General features: G+C 35.7%; 1 protein-coding gene across 1 annotated transcript; it reads left to right on the forward strand.

The window, feature by feature from the left end:
* Nucleotides 1-13,552: 13,552 nt before the first annotated feature.
* On the forward strand, nt 13,553-14,575 carry LOC308528336 (developmental pluripotency-associated protein 2-like; the record flags this gene model as incomplete). The annotated part of the gene is made up of 1 exon (XM_081103936.1): nt 13,553-14,575. The coding sequence occupies one exon, from the start codon at nt 13,553-13,555 to the stop codon at nt 14,573-14,575; it is 1,023 nt and encodes a 340-aa protein (XP_080960062.1).
* Nucleotides 14,576-16,015: the final 1,440 nt, after the last annotated feature.

Raw genomic sequence — 16,015 nt, forward strand, 5'->3', positions numbered from 1 at the left:
TCAAGCCTAATTATGCTAAGAGGATTGTGCCCTCTAAGCTGGGACTTTGTGGCTTTGCCAACAGGTCAGCCTGAGGCTTAACCCTATAGCCGTGCCTTATACATTATGGCTTGGAATGTGTAAGGAAGATAAGTTGGAGAGGTAAGATTTGTGTATTGAAATAAAAATAAAAGTTGAAAGGCAAACATGAGCACAAAAAACAAAGACGCTGTGGTATGAATTTATGTGGCATCACAACATGCCTGTAAGTAGCTCTATATAAGTCAGATATAATTGGAGGTCTTAAAAGGCTCTAGGTCAACTTAAAATATAGCATAGATAACTGATGTAAGAGAAAATTCTAGATTCTGGGTTCCCTAGGGTTTGGAATGGGTAGAAGTAAAATAATAATAGAAGTTGATGTTTATTAAATAACATTGCTGGGCTGGTTAATGTTTTAAGAGAAAGCAACAAGAAAAATAAATTTTAAAGTGACTTGTGTTCGTGAAAAATGGGGGGAAGCTGAGCACTAACCAAAGAGGAGAGTGGGTGAAGCCATGCTTAGGCTGCACATGTGAGAAGGGGACTGAGGGAAGGGAAAGAGTGTCAGAAGAATGGAGAAAGAGAGAGAGAGAGGGAGAGAGAGAGAGAGAGAGAGAGAGAGAGAGAGAGAGAGAGAGAGAGAGAGATGGGTGTGGTTCCTGGGACCTTACAGCAAAACTGAGGCTGAAATCCACAGCAGCAGTACACATTGCTATGTGGTGGAACTCTCAGAATTTGAGCAGGGGAGGTAGAGTTCCCCCAATCTAGAAAGTCATCATAGGCAGAGTTAGTCATTAGATAAAATCACATCGTTGTATACAGTAACAATGTAGGGCTCAAATAGCACAATGTGGTTGGTGAGGAATGGGGTCTGCATTAGGAGAAAAAGAAGTATTTCAAGATCGAAACCATTTCAGTAGGTGAGTAGGTCACAGGAAAGGGCCCTCCTGCCCTCTAACCTGATTTAAAGCAGTTTTCCCATCACTCCAGTGAGGCTGAGCTGTTTGGGAGGTGTGTGGGCTCTGGAGTGTGCCGACAGAGGAGCACTCACACACCAGGTAGATACTGAAAAATGAGAGGAGCATTGCAAATCTGGGACAAGCTCTAAGAGGGTGAGATAGATCAGTAGTGTGAAACAATGCTTAGAATTATGGGAGATGAGGAAAAACACTATTTAGAGTCTAGGAGTTGATGATACTTAATACATAGTTTTAGTGCTATTAAAAGAGGAAAGACAAGGATGAAATTTTTGAAGAGCAAATGAATTCAAGAAGTGTAAATACCCCAATATAATCCTTGCTATCAAAATTAAGAAAAAAGCAATACTAGTGTGTCTTTCAGGAAAAACAGAGTAAAAATAAAATGTCAGGGGAAAAAAGGGCTATATGTTAATATAGTAAATCTTAAAATCAGATGAGTTGAATGACAAAGGGTAGAGAAACCCTGCTGGAACACATAGCCCAGCTTGGCAGGTGCGTTAAGAAAGCACTAATAAGTAATGGTAAGGATTCTGAATAAACAAGAGGAAGGTTCAATAAAAGTTTCACAAGCAATTTATTGCGCATCTAGTAGTACCAAAACCTGTCGAGATACGGAGATATAAAATGCTAGTCAAAGTGCTTGTAGGTACAGAGGGTTAAGGAATGCTAATAGAGTATGGTGTGGTGGAGGCACAGAGTGAAGTGAGGGTACAGTAGTGGGGCATCTAATCCCACCTGGGAGGAGGTCATGGCTAATTTCTGGAGGTATGGAGTTAAAATCTTCAGAGAATTTCTCCCAAGTTCAGGGATATGGATAGTCAGCATATAATATCTATATTATACATAAAATCTATATGTTATCCTATATAATAAAAATGTAATATGCTAAGCGTCCAACCAGTCAGTCAACCAACCAGTCTCTATGACACGCACTGACCACCAGGGGGCAGATGCTCCAACTGGTAGGTTAGCTTGCTGCTGGGATCCGGCTGATTGGGACTGGACTAGAGGGCTGGACACGCCCTGGAGCCCTCCTGCGGTTCCTCCCTGGCTGGCCGGCCCTGATGGCCCTGATTGGGACTGGACGAGACGACTACGATCAACCCCAATTGCCGGCCAGGCCAAGGGACACCACCAGTGCACGAATTTGTGCACCAGGCCTCTAGTGTTATAATGTTATGCATGGAAACTCGGTCCCCTTTAAAAATTGCCAGTGTTCCAAGGTTACCAAAAAGGATTATCTGAGCAGTGGTGGAACATCTACCCTGACTTTTGTCCTGAAAGGTAAACCTTTACCTTGGAGCTCTCTCACTGATTATGGTTTTTTTCTATTACATTAACCTTAGGGCTAATGGTATTCCCTTCAATACCTCACTATGAAGTTACATGACCCTTCTATTCTATACCTATAGTATACCAGAGACTAAGCTAAAATTCCTATAGAAGAATTTACTAAGGTATTAGTTGATAATAAAAGGGAAACAAACTGAAAGTAGAGGTCAACAAAGACAGTTGGTTTTATTTATTTTTTATTAATTTTTTTTTTGGGGGGGTGACTGGCTAATAAAACCACACAAGTTTCAAATGTACAATGCAATAAAACATCATCTGCATACTGCGTCATGTGCTCAGCATCGAAAGTAAGGTCTACTTCCATCCCCATTTCCCCCCTTTGTCCACTCATACCTCCTCCACCCCCTTCCTTTTTCCTCTGCCTATTACCATACTGTTGTCTGTGTCTGTGTCTCACACACACACACACACACACACACACACACACACACACACACATCCCTTCACCCCGAGCTCAACTCTTCTCTGACTGCTGTCAATATAATCTATACTTCCATACTTCTGTTTCTATTTTGTTTGTTAAATTATTTTGTTCATTAGCTTCCACACATAAGTGAGATGATATGGTAATTGTCTTTCTCTGACCAGCTTATTTCACTCAGCATAATACTCTTCAGATACATCCATGCTGTTGCAAAAGGTAAGATTTCTTTCTTTTATACAGCTGGGTGGTATTTTATTGTGCAAAACATACCACAGATTTTTTAATACACTCATCTATTGATGGGCACTTGGGCTGGTTCCATATTTAGCTATTAGAAACAATACTGCAATGAATATAAGGATGCATATATTCTTTTGAATTAGTGTTTCTGCTTTCTCCTGATATTCCTAGAAGTGGGGTCACTGGGTCAAAAGATAGTTCCATTTTTAACTCTTTGAGAAAACTCCATACTATTTCCATAGTGCTTGTATGAGTCTGCATTCCCACCAACAGAGCACAAAGGTTCCCTTTTCTCCACATACTGGCCAGCACTTGTTGTTTGTTGATTTGTTGGTGATAGCCATTCTGGCAGATCTGAGGTGATATTTCATTGTAGTTTTGTTTGCATATCTTATGATTAGTGACATTGAACATGTTTTCATATGTCTTTTGGACATCTTAATGTCCTCTTTGGAGAAGTATCTATTCAGATCTTTTACCCATTTTTACATTTGGTTAGTTGCCTTCTTCTTGGTGATTAGCTATATAAATTCTTTGTATATTTTGGAAATGAACCCTTTATTCATTGGTGAATATGTTCTTCTATTCTGCGGGTTGCCTTTTCATTTTGTTAATGGTTTCTTTTGCTGTGCAAAAAGCTTTCTGGTTTGATGTAGTCCCAGATATTATCAACAAAAATATTGCTATGAGAGATGTCTGATAATTTACTGCCTATATTTTCTTCTAGGATTCTTCTGGATTTGTGACTTACATTTAAGTCTTTTATCCATTTTGAGTTAACTTTTATGTATGGCGTAAGCTGGTGGTCTAGTTTTATTTTTTGGATGTACCTGTCCAATTTGGCTGATACCATCTATTGAAGAGACTGCCTTTACTCCGTTGTTTATTCTCTCCTCCTTTGTCACTATTAATCGACCATAAAGGCATGAGTTTATTTCTGGGATCTCTGTTCTGTTCCATTGATCTATATGCCTGTTCTTATCCCAGTATCAGGTGGTTTTGATTGCAATGGCCTTTAATATAGTTTGATATCAGGTAGTGTAATATCTACGACTTTGTTCTTCTTTATCAAGATTACTGAGTCTATTCAGTGTCTCTTGTGAGTTCCATATACATTTTTGGAATATTTATGCTGGATCTGTGAAATATGACATTGGTATTTTAATAGGAATTGCATTGAGTCTGTAGGTGCATTGGGTAGTATGGACATTTTAATGATGTTAATTCCTCTGATCCATGAACATGGTATATGCTTCTACTTATTTGTATCTTCCTTCCTTTCTTCAGTATTTTATAAATTTCTGAGTATAGGTCTTTTAGCTCCTTGGTTAAATTTATTCCCAGGTACATTATTTTTTTTGCTGCAATGGGATTGTTTTCATAATTTCTCTTTCTAAAAGCTTATTATTGGTGTATAAAAATGCCACAAATTTCTGAATATTAATTTTGTATATTGTTACTTTACAGAATTAATTTATTAGTTCTACTAGTTTTTTTGGTGGAGTATTTAGGGCTTTCAATGTATAGTGTCATGTCATTTATGAATAATGACAGTTTTATTTCTCTTTCCAATTCACTCACCCTTTATATCTTCTTCTTGTCTTATTGCTGTGGTTGAACTTCCAGTGTAACGTTGAATATGAGTGGTGAAAGTGGATATCCCTATCTTTTTCCTAATCTTAGGGGAAACACTTAGTTTTTACCCATTGAGTATGATTTTGACTGTGGGTTTGTCATATATGGCCTATTTTATGTTCATGTGTGATCCCTCTATTCCTACTTTGCTGAAGGTTTTTACTAGTATATGCATATATGCATAACCCATGTCCACAAACAATAATGTGGTAGACCGGGGGGGCGGGGAGTGAGGAGGTGGAGGGGACCAAAGTGGTAGAAAAAGAGGACATATGTAATACTTTCAACAATAAAGATATTTTTTTTAAAAAAAGAATGAGATAAGAATATAATTAGATATGTTTAAAACCATAGTAGGGAGGTAATTCTAGAATAAGAGTAATGACTTCTAAAAATCTGCTCTTCAATAACACTGAATAAAACAATAGCAATAATTGTCAAAATTAACTTTTTCAGAAATCTGAAAAATAATCAAAGGCTTTGAAGAATTCAAAAAGAATTATTCAATAAGAATGACAGAATCTCAACAACCAGGCACAAATGATACAGGATACTACACTTCAGTGTTCTACAAATTGTTAGAACAAGTTCATTCAGACCCCTGGAACAAAGCTTTGCCAGCCCATTCTTAAACTAGGTGAGTTAGCATATATCCAGTATCAGCACTGGCAAGTAACACTACCTTTTTCCCTGACAGCAGGCTTTCCCCTAATACCTAGTACAGGACTGGGCACATAATTACCTTTTTTGGAACAAATGGATGAATGCATGTGTGAATGAATAAGTGAATGATGGTCTGCTCTAATCTTGTGTGACTATTATCTGGCTGGCTTATTATTATGGAGGAAGTCAGCAAGATGTGTCTAAAACTTAACATCTTAGGACAGTTATTTAAAACTTCCAAATCTTAGCTTTTTCATGTATATATTGAAGTTGATAATAATGGTATGGTTAGCTTTGCACATGTGATAGGAGTGAGGGGGCTAGGGGAGAGGTCAATAGGGGGAAAAGGAGACATATGTTCTATTTGTAATATTTTAAACAATAAAAAAGCAATCACAATATTATAGACAATGAGGTTTATCCAGAGTATAATTATTGCTAATTGATAATAATAGTGCTGTCAAAACTGGATAGATTGATGGTATTATTTTGAGATAATGTATGTTAAATGCCCAACAGTAACTGGCACAGAATAGATTTCGATAAATATTTGTTAAATGTATAAGTAAATGAATTTATGAACAGATGGATGAACAAATAAGCATGTGCAATTCCATTTTGGGTAGGGATAGCTTATGAATGTCAGGTCCTCTTTCTCATTAATTTACTGATGTATTGGCTTTTTGCATGTATTCTCCTACTAGGAATAGAACGCATCAAGGAATGAAGGAATGCCATCAGGTGCTTTGGGGCTTGGAAGTCTGTTGAAGCTGAAAGTCAGGTTGGAAAAGGCAATAAAAAAGGATGAATATGAAATGAGTTTGAATAGGAAAACAGGCAAGATATTACCTGCTTTGAGAGGCGGAAGGATTTAAAACAGCGTAGTGGGAATTGAAATAGAAATTCTTAAATATGTAAGCTTTATCAACAGAGGCGTATCACACTCACAATATCAGCAGAATTATCATCTGATTCAAGTGTAACCAGTTGAACTTATTTAAAATAACATGATATTACAATTGTACTGCCCTTAATAGGCCTATAGGTGATGGGATTAATAGCAAAAACTGGACAAGGGACACTCTAACAGTCACCACACTGTATTAGTTTCTATTTAATATTTTCTGAGTCATAAATGCACACCAAAAATGCTAATACATATAGTTTGTCTGTTCTAAATATTTCATAAACTCTCAAGAAGAAGGTGGATTTTTATTCTCATTTTAGAAGTGAATGCCTATATTAAAAATTTAATAGTAAAAAACAAACAAACACAACCCAATAATAATCATAATTTAGGTATTTGGTTTACTGTGTGCCAGGCACTATTTGAAATATTTCTGATATCTTTAGTCATATGCTCCTCACAACAACCCACTAAGATACTACTAGCATCCCCAGTTAACAATTAGGGAAACTGCGGGACAGAGAGACTAAATAACTTGTCCATATTTTCTCAGGCTAAGGCTAAAATTCAAACCCAGGCACACACCAGCATTTTCCCCCCGCAAAATTCAGTATCTTGACTTAGAAAATTTGCATTATACTTTAAGTCATTAGGTAATAGTGTTTGATTTTTCATAGTGTTTTATAAAAATAGAGGACGTGATATTGTGATTGACAATGGAAGAAAAAATATGAGGTAGAGAGGGAGGCTTGTATTATAAAATGCTACTCTACAGCTGACTATGCTTCTGCCTTCATACTCATGCTCACATCAGCATCATAAGCAATTGTTTACACAGGTGTGTGTGCACCCACTTTCATATTTGATGCAGTTTTCTACCTCAACTTCAGGCATTTCATTCAGAAAACAACTAATGAATAGAATGATTTGATGTCACAGGAGAGAAGGGTGTAAGAAAATGTAACTATTTCTGAATTGGGAAATATTGGTTGTGTGATACAGGACAGGTCATTAAGCTTGCTTTGTCATTGTTTCTTTGTATCAAATATTGACACATCACACTACTGTATTATATACATTAAAGTTGCTAAGAGAGTAGACCTTAAATGTTCCAACCACAAAAGCTAAATGATAATTCTGTGATGTGATACAAGGGCTAGCTATCTCTATGGTGGTAATCATATCTTCTATATATAAAAAGCTAATAGTCAAAGTGTCCCCTCGGTAGATTGACCAGGAGACTGGGAGTTCGATTGCTTGCTATGATGTGCACTGATCACCAGGGGGCAGCACAAAATGAAGGAAGGCCCCAGCCGGCAGCTGGGGAAGGAAGGCCCTGGCCAGCAGCTGGAAGGCACTGATCGGCCCTGATCGCCAGCCAGGCCTAGGGACTCTACCCGTGCATGAATTTCGTACACTGGGCCTCTAGTTACAATATATAAATGTATCAAATCAATATGTTGGATACTTTAAATTTACACAGTCTATCAAATTTATCTTGATAAAAATAGAAAAAATGCCTTAAAAGAAAAAAATAACACATCAGACTATGCCATAGCTTGGATTCCTCTCGGAAGTAGAATATCATGGCTGAGGGGAATACTCGTTCTTCCCCTCCAAGGCCTTGTTCCAGTTTAGTTGCCAACATCCATGTACCTCTATGACTCGTACTGTTACATGCTCTTACCTGGACTGTGCTATGGCTTATCAGTCAGTGCAATGCTTTCTAAAATGCCATGTGGTAATAGAAAATAATTTTCTCTTAGAACGCCTAACACTCAGGCTTAAAATAGAGCCTTCTAGAAGATTTCTGTACATCTTATAATAAGAATTTCTAGGAAATTCTCTTCATGTTTGTTTCTTTTCAAAAGTGTTGCAAATACTTGAACTTGAAGAAATTTAATCTCCTTTACTCTGCATAAAACATATTGAAAATATGTTTACTATATTTCTCACTATAAAACCTTTCCTCTGGAGTAAAGTGGATGCTATGATGATTTTTTTTCTTTTTAGAAAAACCACAATAAGAACATATATTTCACATTTGCTCTCAGCAAAACATGGTTGGGAAAAATTGACTCATTAAAATATATTGGATTAATTAACATGATTGTTCATATAATTCTATTGCTAAGTCAAATAGTCTGAAATTATATCTTTTAAACATAGAATAAGTAGAAAAATTTTGATTGGAAAAATATTTTGTAATTGGAAAATAATTGTAACTTGAAGTTGGTAAAGTCTATTTTTTTTTGAGTGCCCATACTGCATTTCTAATTTTAAATATATTTAAACTTATGACTAACTCACATTTTGATTTTTAAAGGCAAACTTTTACATTGAGAATGCAAATTTATGTATTTTAATTCTTATTTTAGCATAACACAAATTTGGTAGAGAATTTTTTCATCTTGGCAAAAAATAAAGGGCATTTATCTTTCTTAGTATTTAATTATTTTGAAGCAGAAAGTTCATTATAAAAAATAGTTTACCTGAGAAAATGAGAAACAAAGCCCTGATCTTAGTGAAATTAACAGATTTGCTATTATTTTTGCATGATTTTTTTCTGTTGGAAACAGTACATGAGCTCATAACTATGTCACTATAACCATTTTTAACCTTTTTTACTAGATGTAAGAATATTGAGTCAGCACCACTGATCTTAATGAGTGTTCAATTCCAGTAAGGGAAAGCAACTGATTTAAAAATAATAATAATGCTACTATGATAAAAGACCACAAAAGAAGATGTGGTCTTTTCTAACTGAAGAAAAAGTGCTTAAGAGCACACATAGAGGTGGTAACACTTAGCCCATTTTGACTGATGAGTAGTTTGGATCTGCCAGACTGGGTCAGAAATGAAGGTGGGGGAGACAGAAGACTCTTCTATGGAAAGAACACAATGTGATGAAAAGACATGGAGACCTGAGGCAGCACGGATAGTTAGGAATAGGGTTGAGAGTTGGAGATATCTATATTTGTTGGGCACTGTGGTAGAATGGGAGTAGTGGTAAAATATCACGACTAAAGATAGCGCAAATAATGGTCACCCATCATTGGATACTCAACTGTTTTGAATATTTTAAAAGGTTTTAAGCAAAAAAATAACTGATCACATCTCTATTTTAAAAGGTTACTGCAGTAATACTAGGAAGAGTAGATTGAAATCTTAACCTGAAGATAAGAAGCACAAGATAGTAAATTTTGAAATCAATTAAATGTGGGTGACTAGGAGGTGGTAGCTACTGGAAATATCTAAATTTCTGGGTGACTGAATAGATGTATGTTTATTGAATTGATGAACAAAAGAGGCAGCATCATTTTGGATGAAAAATAACTTTATTGATTTCCATCATATTGAACTTAAAGTACTTATAACATGTGTTATCAGAGATGCCAGCATTGGATAACAACAGGAAAGTCATTGCTTTATAACTGATAGAGCCATAGGTATTCAATAAGTCAGGAAGAGTGTACAGAATGAAAATAGGAAGGTAACTAATACTTAAACCCATTTTTAAGGATTTATCTAAATTATTTTATACTTCTGGAGTATTTTAATATTCTTACTTAAATAAGCCCAATTTCTAATATAGGATTGAAATGTTCAGAGTGTCAAAGTATACATGCTGTACTGTTCATTTTACAATATGCAAGACATATGTCAGGTGACTGACCATATGGTAACTGGTATACAAATGGTCATCAATTATTCAGAAAGAAGACAATAGCTTGAACGTAAAAACAGAAATCAGGCAATTGAGGTAAAGCTAAATTGAACACTCATATTCATCAAAATAGTGTACATACATAATTTTTAAATATGAGTTTCCATTTTAAAAATCAAATACACAAAACTACTTAAAATTATATTTTCCAGATGATATAATTAAACATGACACTTTCTTTTGGAAAAAAAATAATAATTTTCTATTTTTAAAGTACTGTGACCAGTAGCTATCATCGCACCCCCATGAGAGAGGTAATGCATATATAATTTCTATTTTATAGAACAGAAACTAAAATATGAATAGTTAACTGATTTGTTCAAGATCACACCTTCAATGAATGACAAATGTAGGAATCTTAACTCATAACCTCTGAGTTTTCTAAAAAAATCACTCTGGGCCCTTTTATATTCTTATTAGTAAACAGATTATGTTTATCCTATATAATAAAAGGCTAATATGCAAATTGACCAAACAATGGAACAACCAGTTGCTATGACAGGCACTGCCCACCAGGGGGCAGGCGCTCCACTCAGCAAGAAGCCCTGAGCCCGGTTCATGGCTGGCAAGCCCAGTGGCAGTGGCCGGAGCCTCTCCCACCTCCGCAGCAGGGTTAAGGATGTCTGACTGCTGGCTTAGCCATTATTAATAATTAGCCATTATTAATAACAGTTATTGCTATTTTAAAGTTTTAATATAGCAGCATATGCATGAATCCTGGTTGATTTGATAAAATACATATAAATACATAAGTACATAATTAGTTAATCTGAGTATAAATTTTTGTATTGGCCCTCTAGATCTTCCTTTCTCCACCTCTCTTTCTACCCAGGGAAACTGACCTATATATCTAACATCAATGGGTTTCCATGCCCTTTCACTTTCAATTGGGTTAGGCCAATCTAAGGCACTGAAACAATATTAAAGAATAGTAGGATAGAAATATGAGATCACTAGTTCTCTCTTGTTCTCATCCTCTGCAATTATCGTAGGCTGGTGTGTTTTGTGACTGCTTACTCTGAGTGGCCTTTGCTACACAATTCTCAGTCCTGCGCCATTTCATCCACATAGGAATAGCGGTGGTAACAGTTTCTGATTTATACTCTAGTCCTTGTGCTTCCTCCACACCCTTTCTGTTTCTTTGCAATTACTAGTGGTTGCTTTACAAATAAACCCTCCTCAGATGATTCTAATTTGAATGTGGCATCTGTTTGCTGTTAGTGAAATGGATAATCTGTAAACAAGTATGTCTTTTATCATTATTAATTATATTTTTGAGAGAAGAGGTGTTCTTGAAATTATCTATTAACAGATATGAAACACCATTCTAAAGAATCCTTAAATAATTCCTTGGTAGAATGAGGAAATATATAAATAAATAAAACATGCATATTTAATTATTTAAATAAATATGAATTTATTTATTTTTAATGAATATTTAAATGACCTTACTTTAAACATTCCAAATAGTATAAACTCATCTCACCTAAAAATAACATTATATGTATTCTATATCACCATATCGTTTTTTTAGGCTATTGCCTTTCTAAGTCTTTAATGTTTTCCAGGTACTGGTATCATTTGGATCAGGATTAGGAAAACAAATGACTGCCATAAAAGGATCAAGTTTATATTTGAGGTTCATCTATCTATAAACAGGATTATAAAGCAAGATTAAAATGAATAAATTCTTAATTTGTCAAAAATATCTAAGTGATGGCAGCTTGGTCACAAGAACAGTTTAGTGACAATGAATTTGAGTCAAACAGTCTTAAACTAGAACCCACGTTTCAATACTTAGTAATCAGGTGAACTCAGGTAAGTCATTTAACCATTTCCTTGTTTATAAGAAGACAGATAATAGGACTTATCTTGCAGTGTTGTTGGGAAGATTATATAAAAATGAAAGGAGTGGCAGTGCAACGTATTGGAAAGAACATAAATTTTGGAGTCAAAACAATTCATGTCAAATTGTTGTTTGTGTCACTTACTAGCTATGTTCCCTTGGGCAACTTAGTTTCTTAACTTCTTGAAGCCTTAGTTTATCTGTTTGTTTAAAAAAAAAGTAAGGAAATACCTACTTTATAGACTCATTGTAAGGATTAAACAGACTTATGATACAGTGAGATCTGAACTCAGGCTGCAAGACTCCAGAATACGGGGAACTTATTTATACAAAGCCTTTTTATCTTTATTTTTTAAGTTCCAAGAAGGCAGAATCTCATATTGGTTAAGCTTGTGGCCTCTGAGGCCAACTTGCCTGATTTGAGTCCTGTATCCATCATTTACTGCCGAAGTGACATGTCCTTAAGCAACTTATATCATCTCAGTTTCCCTGCTTAAAAAATGTTTATAGTGGGAAAATCTTGTGTAGTTATGTTTATTAAATTGATATCAAATTAATTGATTTATTGTATCTATATGAGATTATAGATGTTTACTAAAACTATCACGGTGAACATTTCACAATAAATGTATATTAAGCCATCATGCTATATATCTTGAACTTAAAAAAAAAGAAAGATGTTTATAATAACTGGACCTCACTCTTTAAATTATTGTGAAAATTAAATGACATGATGTCTATAAGGCATTTGCTACAGTGCCTGGTATATTTAGTTTTCAATCCATGTAATATATGTATAATGAATAAAAATTATATTCAGAAACTTGAATAAATAACAAGAAACAATATTTATCTTAACTCCAAAGAATGTTATCTTTCTGCAATATCATCTTTCTCCCAAATAAGTAGAATATATAGAAAAACATACATAATTATGCTTAATTAACTGTGAACTTAGAGCTAGTATAAATATTGTATTTAAACAACATATTTGGGGAAATATAAAGAGGCCCCAAAACAATAACCATTTCAAATCTAATATTGTGTAAATGCACACACACACACAGCACAGCTAAATTTAGCTTTGTTCATATTTAGATTACATAACGAATAAAAGATTTCTCAATTCCCAGTAGAACATTTCTATTTATCCTTTTGAAAATATTAGCATTCTTCAGGGCTTTCTTTTGTGGGAGACACAACTGGGTGGTGTCCCTGATGTCTCTGTGGCCAGCTTCTGGCTCTGTGTGAGATGGTTTTCACGGCAGAATAAAGGTAATTCAGGTCCTGAAACTGTTCCTGGATACATGTCTTACCTTATACTGTTCCTTTTCCATGTGATATGTTGAGAAGTTACAAGTGGCTGATTATTAAATAAATCTCTAAGAGTTATAAAGTTCAGAGAACCCTCACTTAGGTGATATTTATACTTAAAGCAAGTGATAATAAAATTATGAATATACTCCTTCCAGAGGTTTTTTCACTTATTGTTTGCCTCTCTCCTTTTCCTCAGCCCTATGAGTAGCTGCTCCTTAGCATCCTGAGTAACCAATCTTCAGTAAGCGTTTTGATAATTTCAGTCAATCTGCTTTCATTTCTGTGGTCTCTTCAGTATAGGGTTCCACCTCATTTTGCTTCTGGGGTTACTTCCTAGTTAGTCTATATGATTATTTAAGAATTTTTAGGTGGTTAAATGGAGTAAACTGCACCTATCCTCATCACTGCTGGCATTGCCTTCCTCTGAGTGCTCCTGGAAATGGCAAGCTCAAGAAGTGAAAAGGATGAATTAGAAGAAGAAAATGTGATACTCACATTGGTTCCAATAAGCGAGGAACATAATGAACATCAAATGGAACCAACTGTTTCTTCAACCTCAGACAGCAAACTGACAGCGCCTGGGACAAGCGATAAAGTTAATCTTCCTCAAATGAATGAACATTTCAAAGATTGCCCAAAACCAATCCTTCCCTTGCCGACCAATTTGCCATCATTTAATAAAGTGCGTCACGACACTTTGCGGAACTGGTGCCAACAATTGAATTTGAGTACCGATGGTAGGAAAATAGAGGTTTATCTGAGGCTCAGCGAACACGCTTATTTTGAAAAAAAGCGCGTGAATAGGAAGCATGGAGACAATGTAAAGAATGTTGCTGAAACACCAGAGGAGGCCACATTGCAGTCATGTTCGGGGAAACTGACCAAGAGATCAAGGAGTAAGAAAAGTCATCAGATGAGCAAAAGAGAGGAAGAGACTCATACGGTTGAGATGACCAGTATAATTGAAGTGGCCAATACAGTTGAAGTGGCCAATACAGTTGAAGTGACCAATACAGTTGAAGTGGCCAATACCGTTGAAGTGACCAATACCGTTGAAGTGACCAATACAGTGGAAGTGATAACTTCAGCTCATGAGGCCATGCTGGCAGCTTGGTCAAGAATTGCTGCAAGAGGCTCGCTATCTAAGGCTGCGAATTCATACAGCATTCCTATTTCTGTTGAGAATTTTCTGCTGCAAACATCTGGTGTCAGGTGGTGTGTGGTCCATGGCAGACATCTCTTGGCAGACAAAAAGGGTTGGGTTCGCCTGCAGTTCCACGCAGGTCAGACCTGGGTGCCTGACACTCCCACGAAGATGATTTCTCTCTTACTTTTACCGGCCTGTACTTTCCCATCCCCAGACCTAGAAGATAACATGTTATGCCCTGACTGTGTTAAGAGGAATAAAAGGATGGTGGAGAAATTAGCTAAAATGAGGAAGAGAAAAAGTAACCTGGTTTGAACACTCTCAACACAAAAGAAATGGTGGAGAGCTCACAACTAAATTAACTTGTGTCCCACTGATTGCTGTGCTCTGCCCTGGACACCCTCAGCATTCCTGATGCCTTGAGTACAGATGTGAATGTTAGATTCTATATTGGAGGTTTGCCAAAAAGTGACTGCCACTGCTGCTTCAGGTGTTCAGCTATGTAGAATATGGTTTTGTTGTAATTAATAGATTTTTAAAGCAGCTTTAAGGCTTTTGGAAAAATTGAGCAGAAAGTAAGAGTTCCCAAATTCTGTCTCTCATCCCCCCCCCATTTCCCCTACTATCAACACCCTACACCAGAATGGTAAATTTGTTGAACTTACATTGACCCATCATTATCACTGAAAGCCCGTAGTTGACATTAGGGTTCACTCTTTCACACTCTATGAGTTTTGGCAAATGTATAGAGATGTATCCACTATTATAGAATCATACAAAAATAGTTTCACTGCCCTAAACATTCTGTACTCCTATTTGACATTCTCTGTTCCCAATCCCTGACCCCCTGACATTTTTACTGTATCCATAGCTTTGTCTTTTCCAAAATGTCATACAATTGGAATCATACCGTAGCCTTTTCATAGTCACTTCTTTCACAGCAATGTGCATTTAAGGTTTCTCCCTGTCTTTTCACAGCTTGGTAGCCCATTCCTTTTTGGCACTAAATATTCAATTGTCTGGGCATACCATAATTTATCCATTCACACATTGAAGGTCATCTTGGTTGCTTCCAAATTTTGGCAATTATGAATAAAACTGTTGTAAACAAACAAACAAACAAACAAAAATTTTAAAAAGTCAACTCTTTCTATTTGTTAAAAAATATGGTTTGACTCAATTTCATTGTTAATTAAAATACATAAATTGCCGAATGAATTTCTAGGTCATGATTCTGGTTTTAACTGTGATTTCATTATTTATATGGATGGAGCTATTTGCTATATTCTACATATAGACTTCTCCCAGGATTTAATAAATATCAAGTCTCCAAGGGCAGAAATGTTGTAAGAACCTGATAATCAGACCCTGAATTAGTTGTATTATTAAGAGAAATAATGCTACAGTTTAATGAGAAAGATAAATAACTTAATGTAAAAATTGATGTTTGATTATCATTCAGCTGTGATTACCTTCTATGTGCCTGGAAAAAAAGGGTTCAAAATGCACGAGAAAGCACATTCTTTCAAGGAACTTAATGAAAAAATTATTTGTAAAACAAGAATGTCTGGTATCATATTATGAACTTTGTTGTTGGACCAGATAGTCACATTTAAATTAGATAAAATTTTATCACTGATTGTCTATATTAAATCTCAAGTCAAGTTTCTATGTATATAGTGGCATAAAGTACATTTTCCCAATTATAGTAAACAAGCTATGATGTGTTATGCTATCACCCCTTTCTTCTGTTAA

This window comes from Myotis nattereri (genome assembly GCF_964212035.1).
Source record: "Myotis nattereri genome assembly, chromosome: 1".
In the NCBI taxonomy this organism is placed as follows: domain Eukaryota; kingdom Metazoa; phylum Chordata; class Mammalia; order Chiroptera; family Vespertilionidae; genus Myotis; species Myotis nattereri.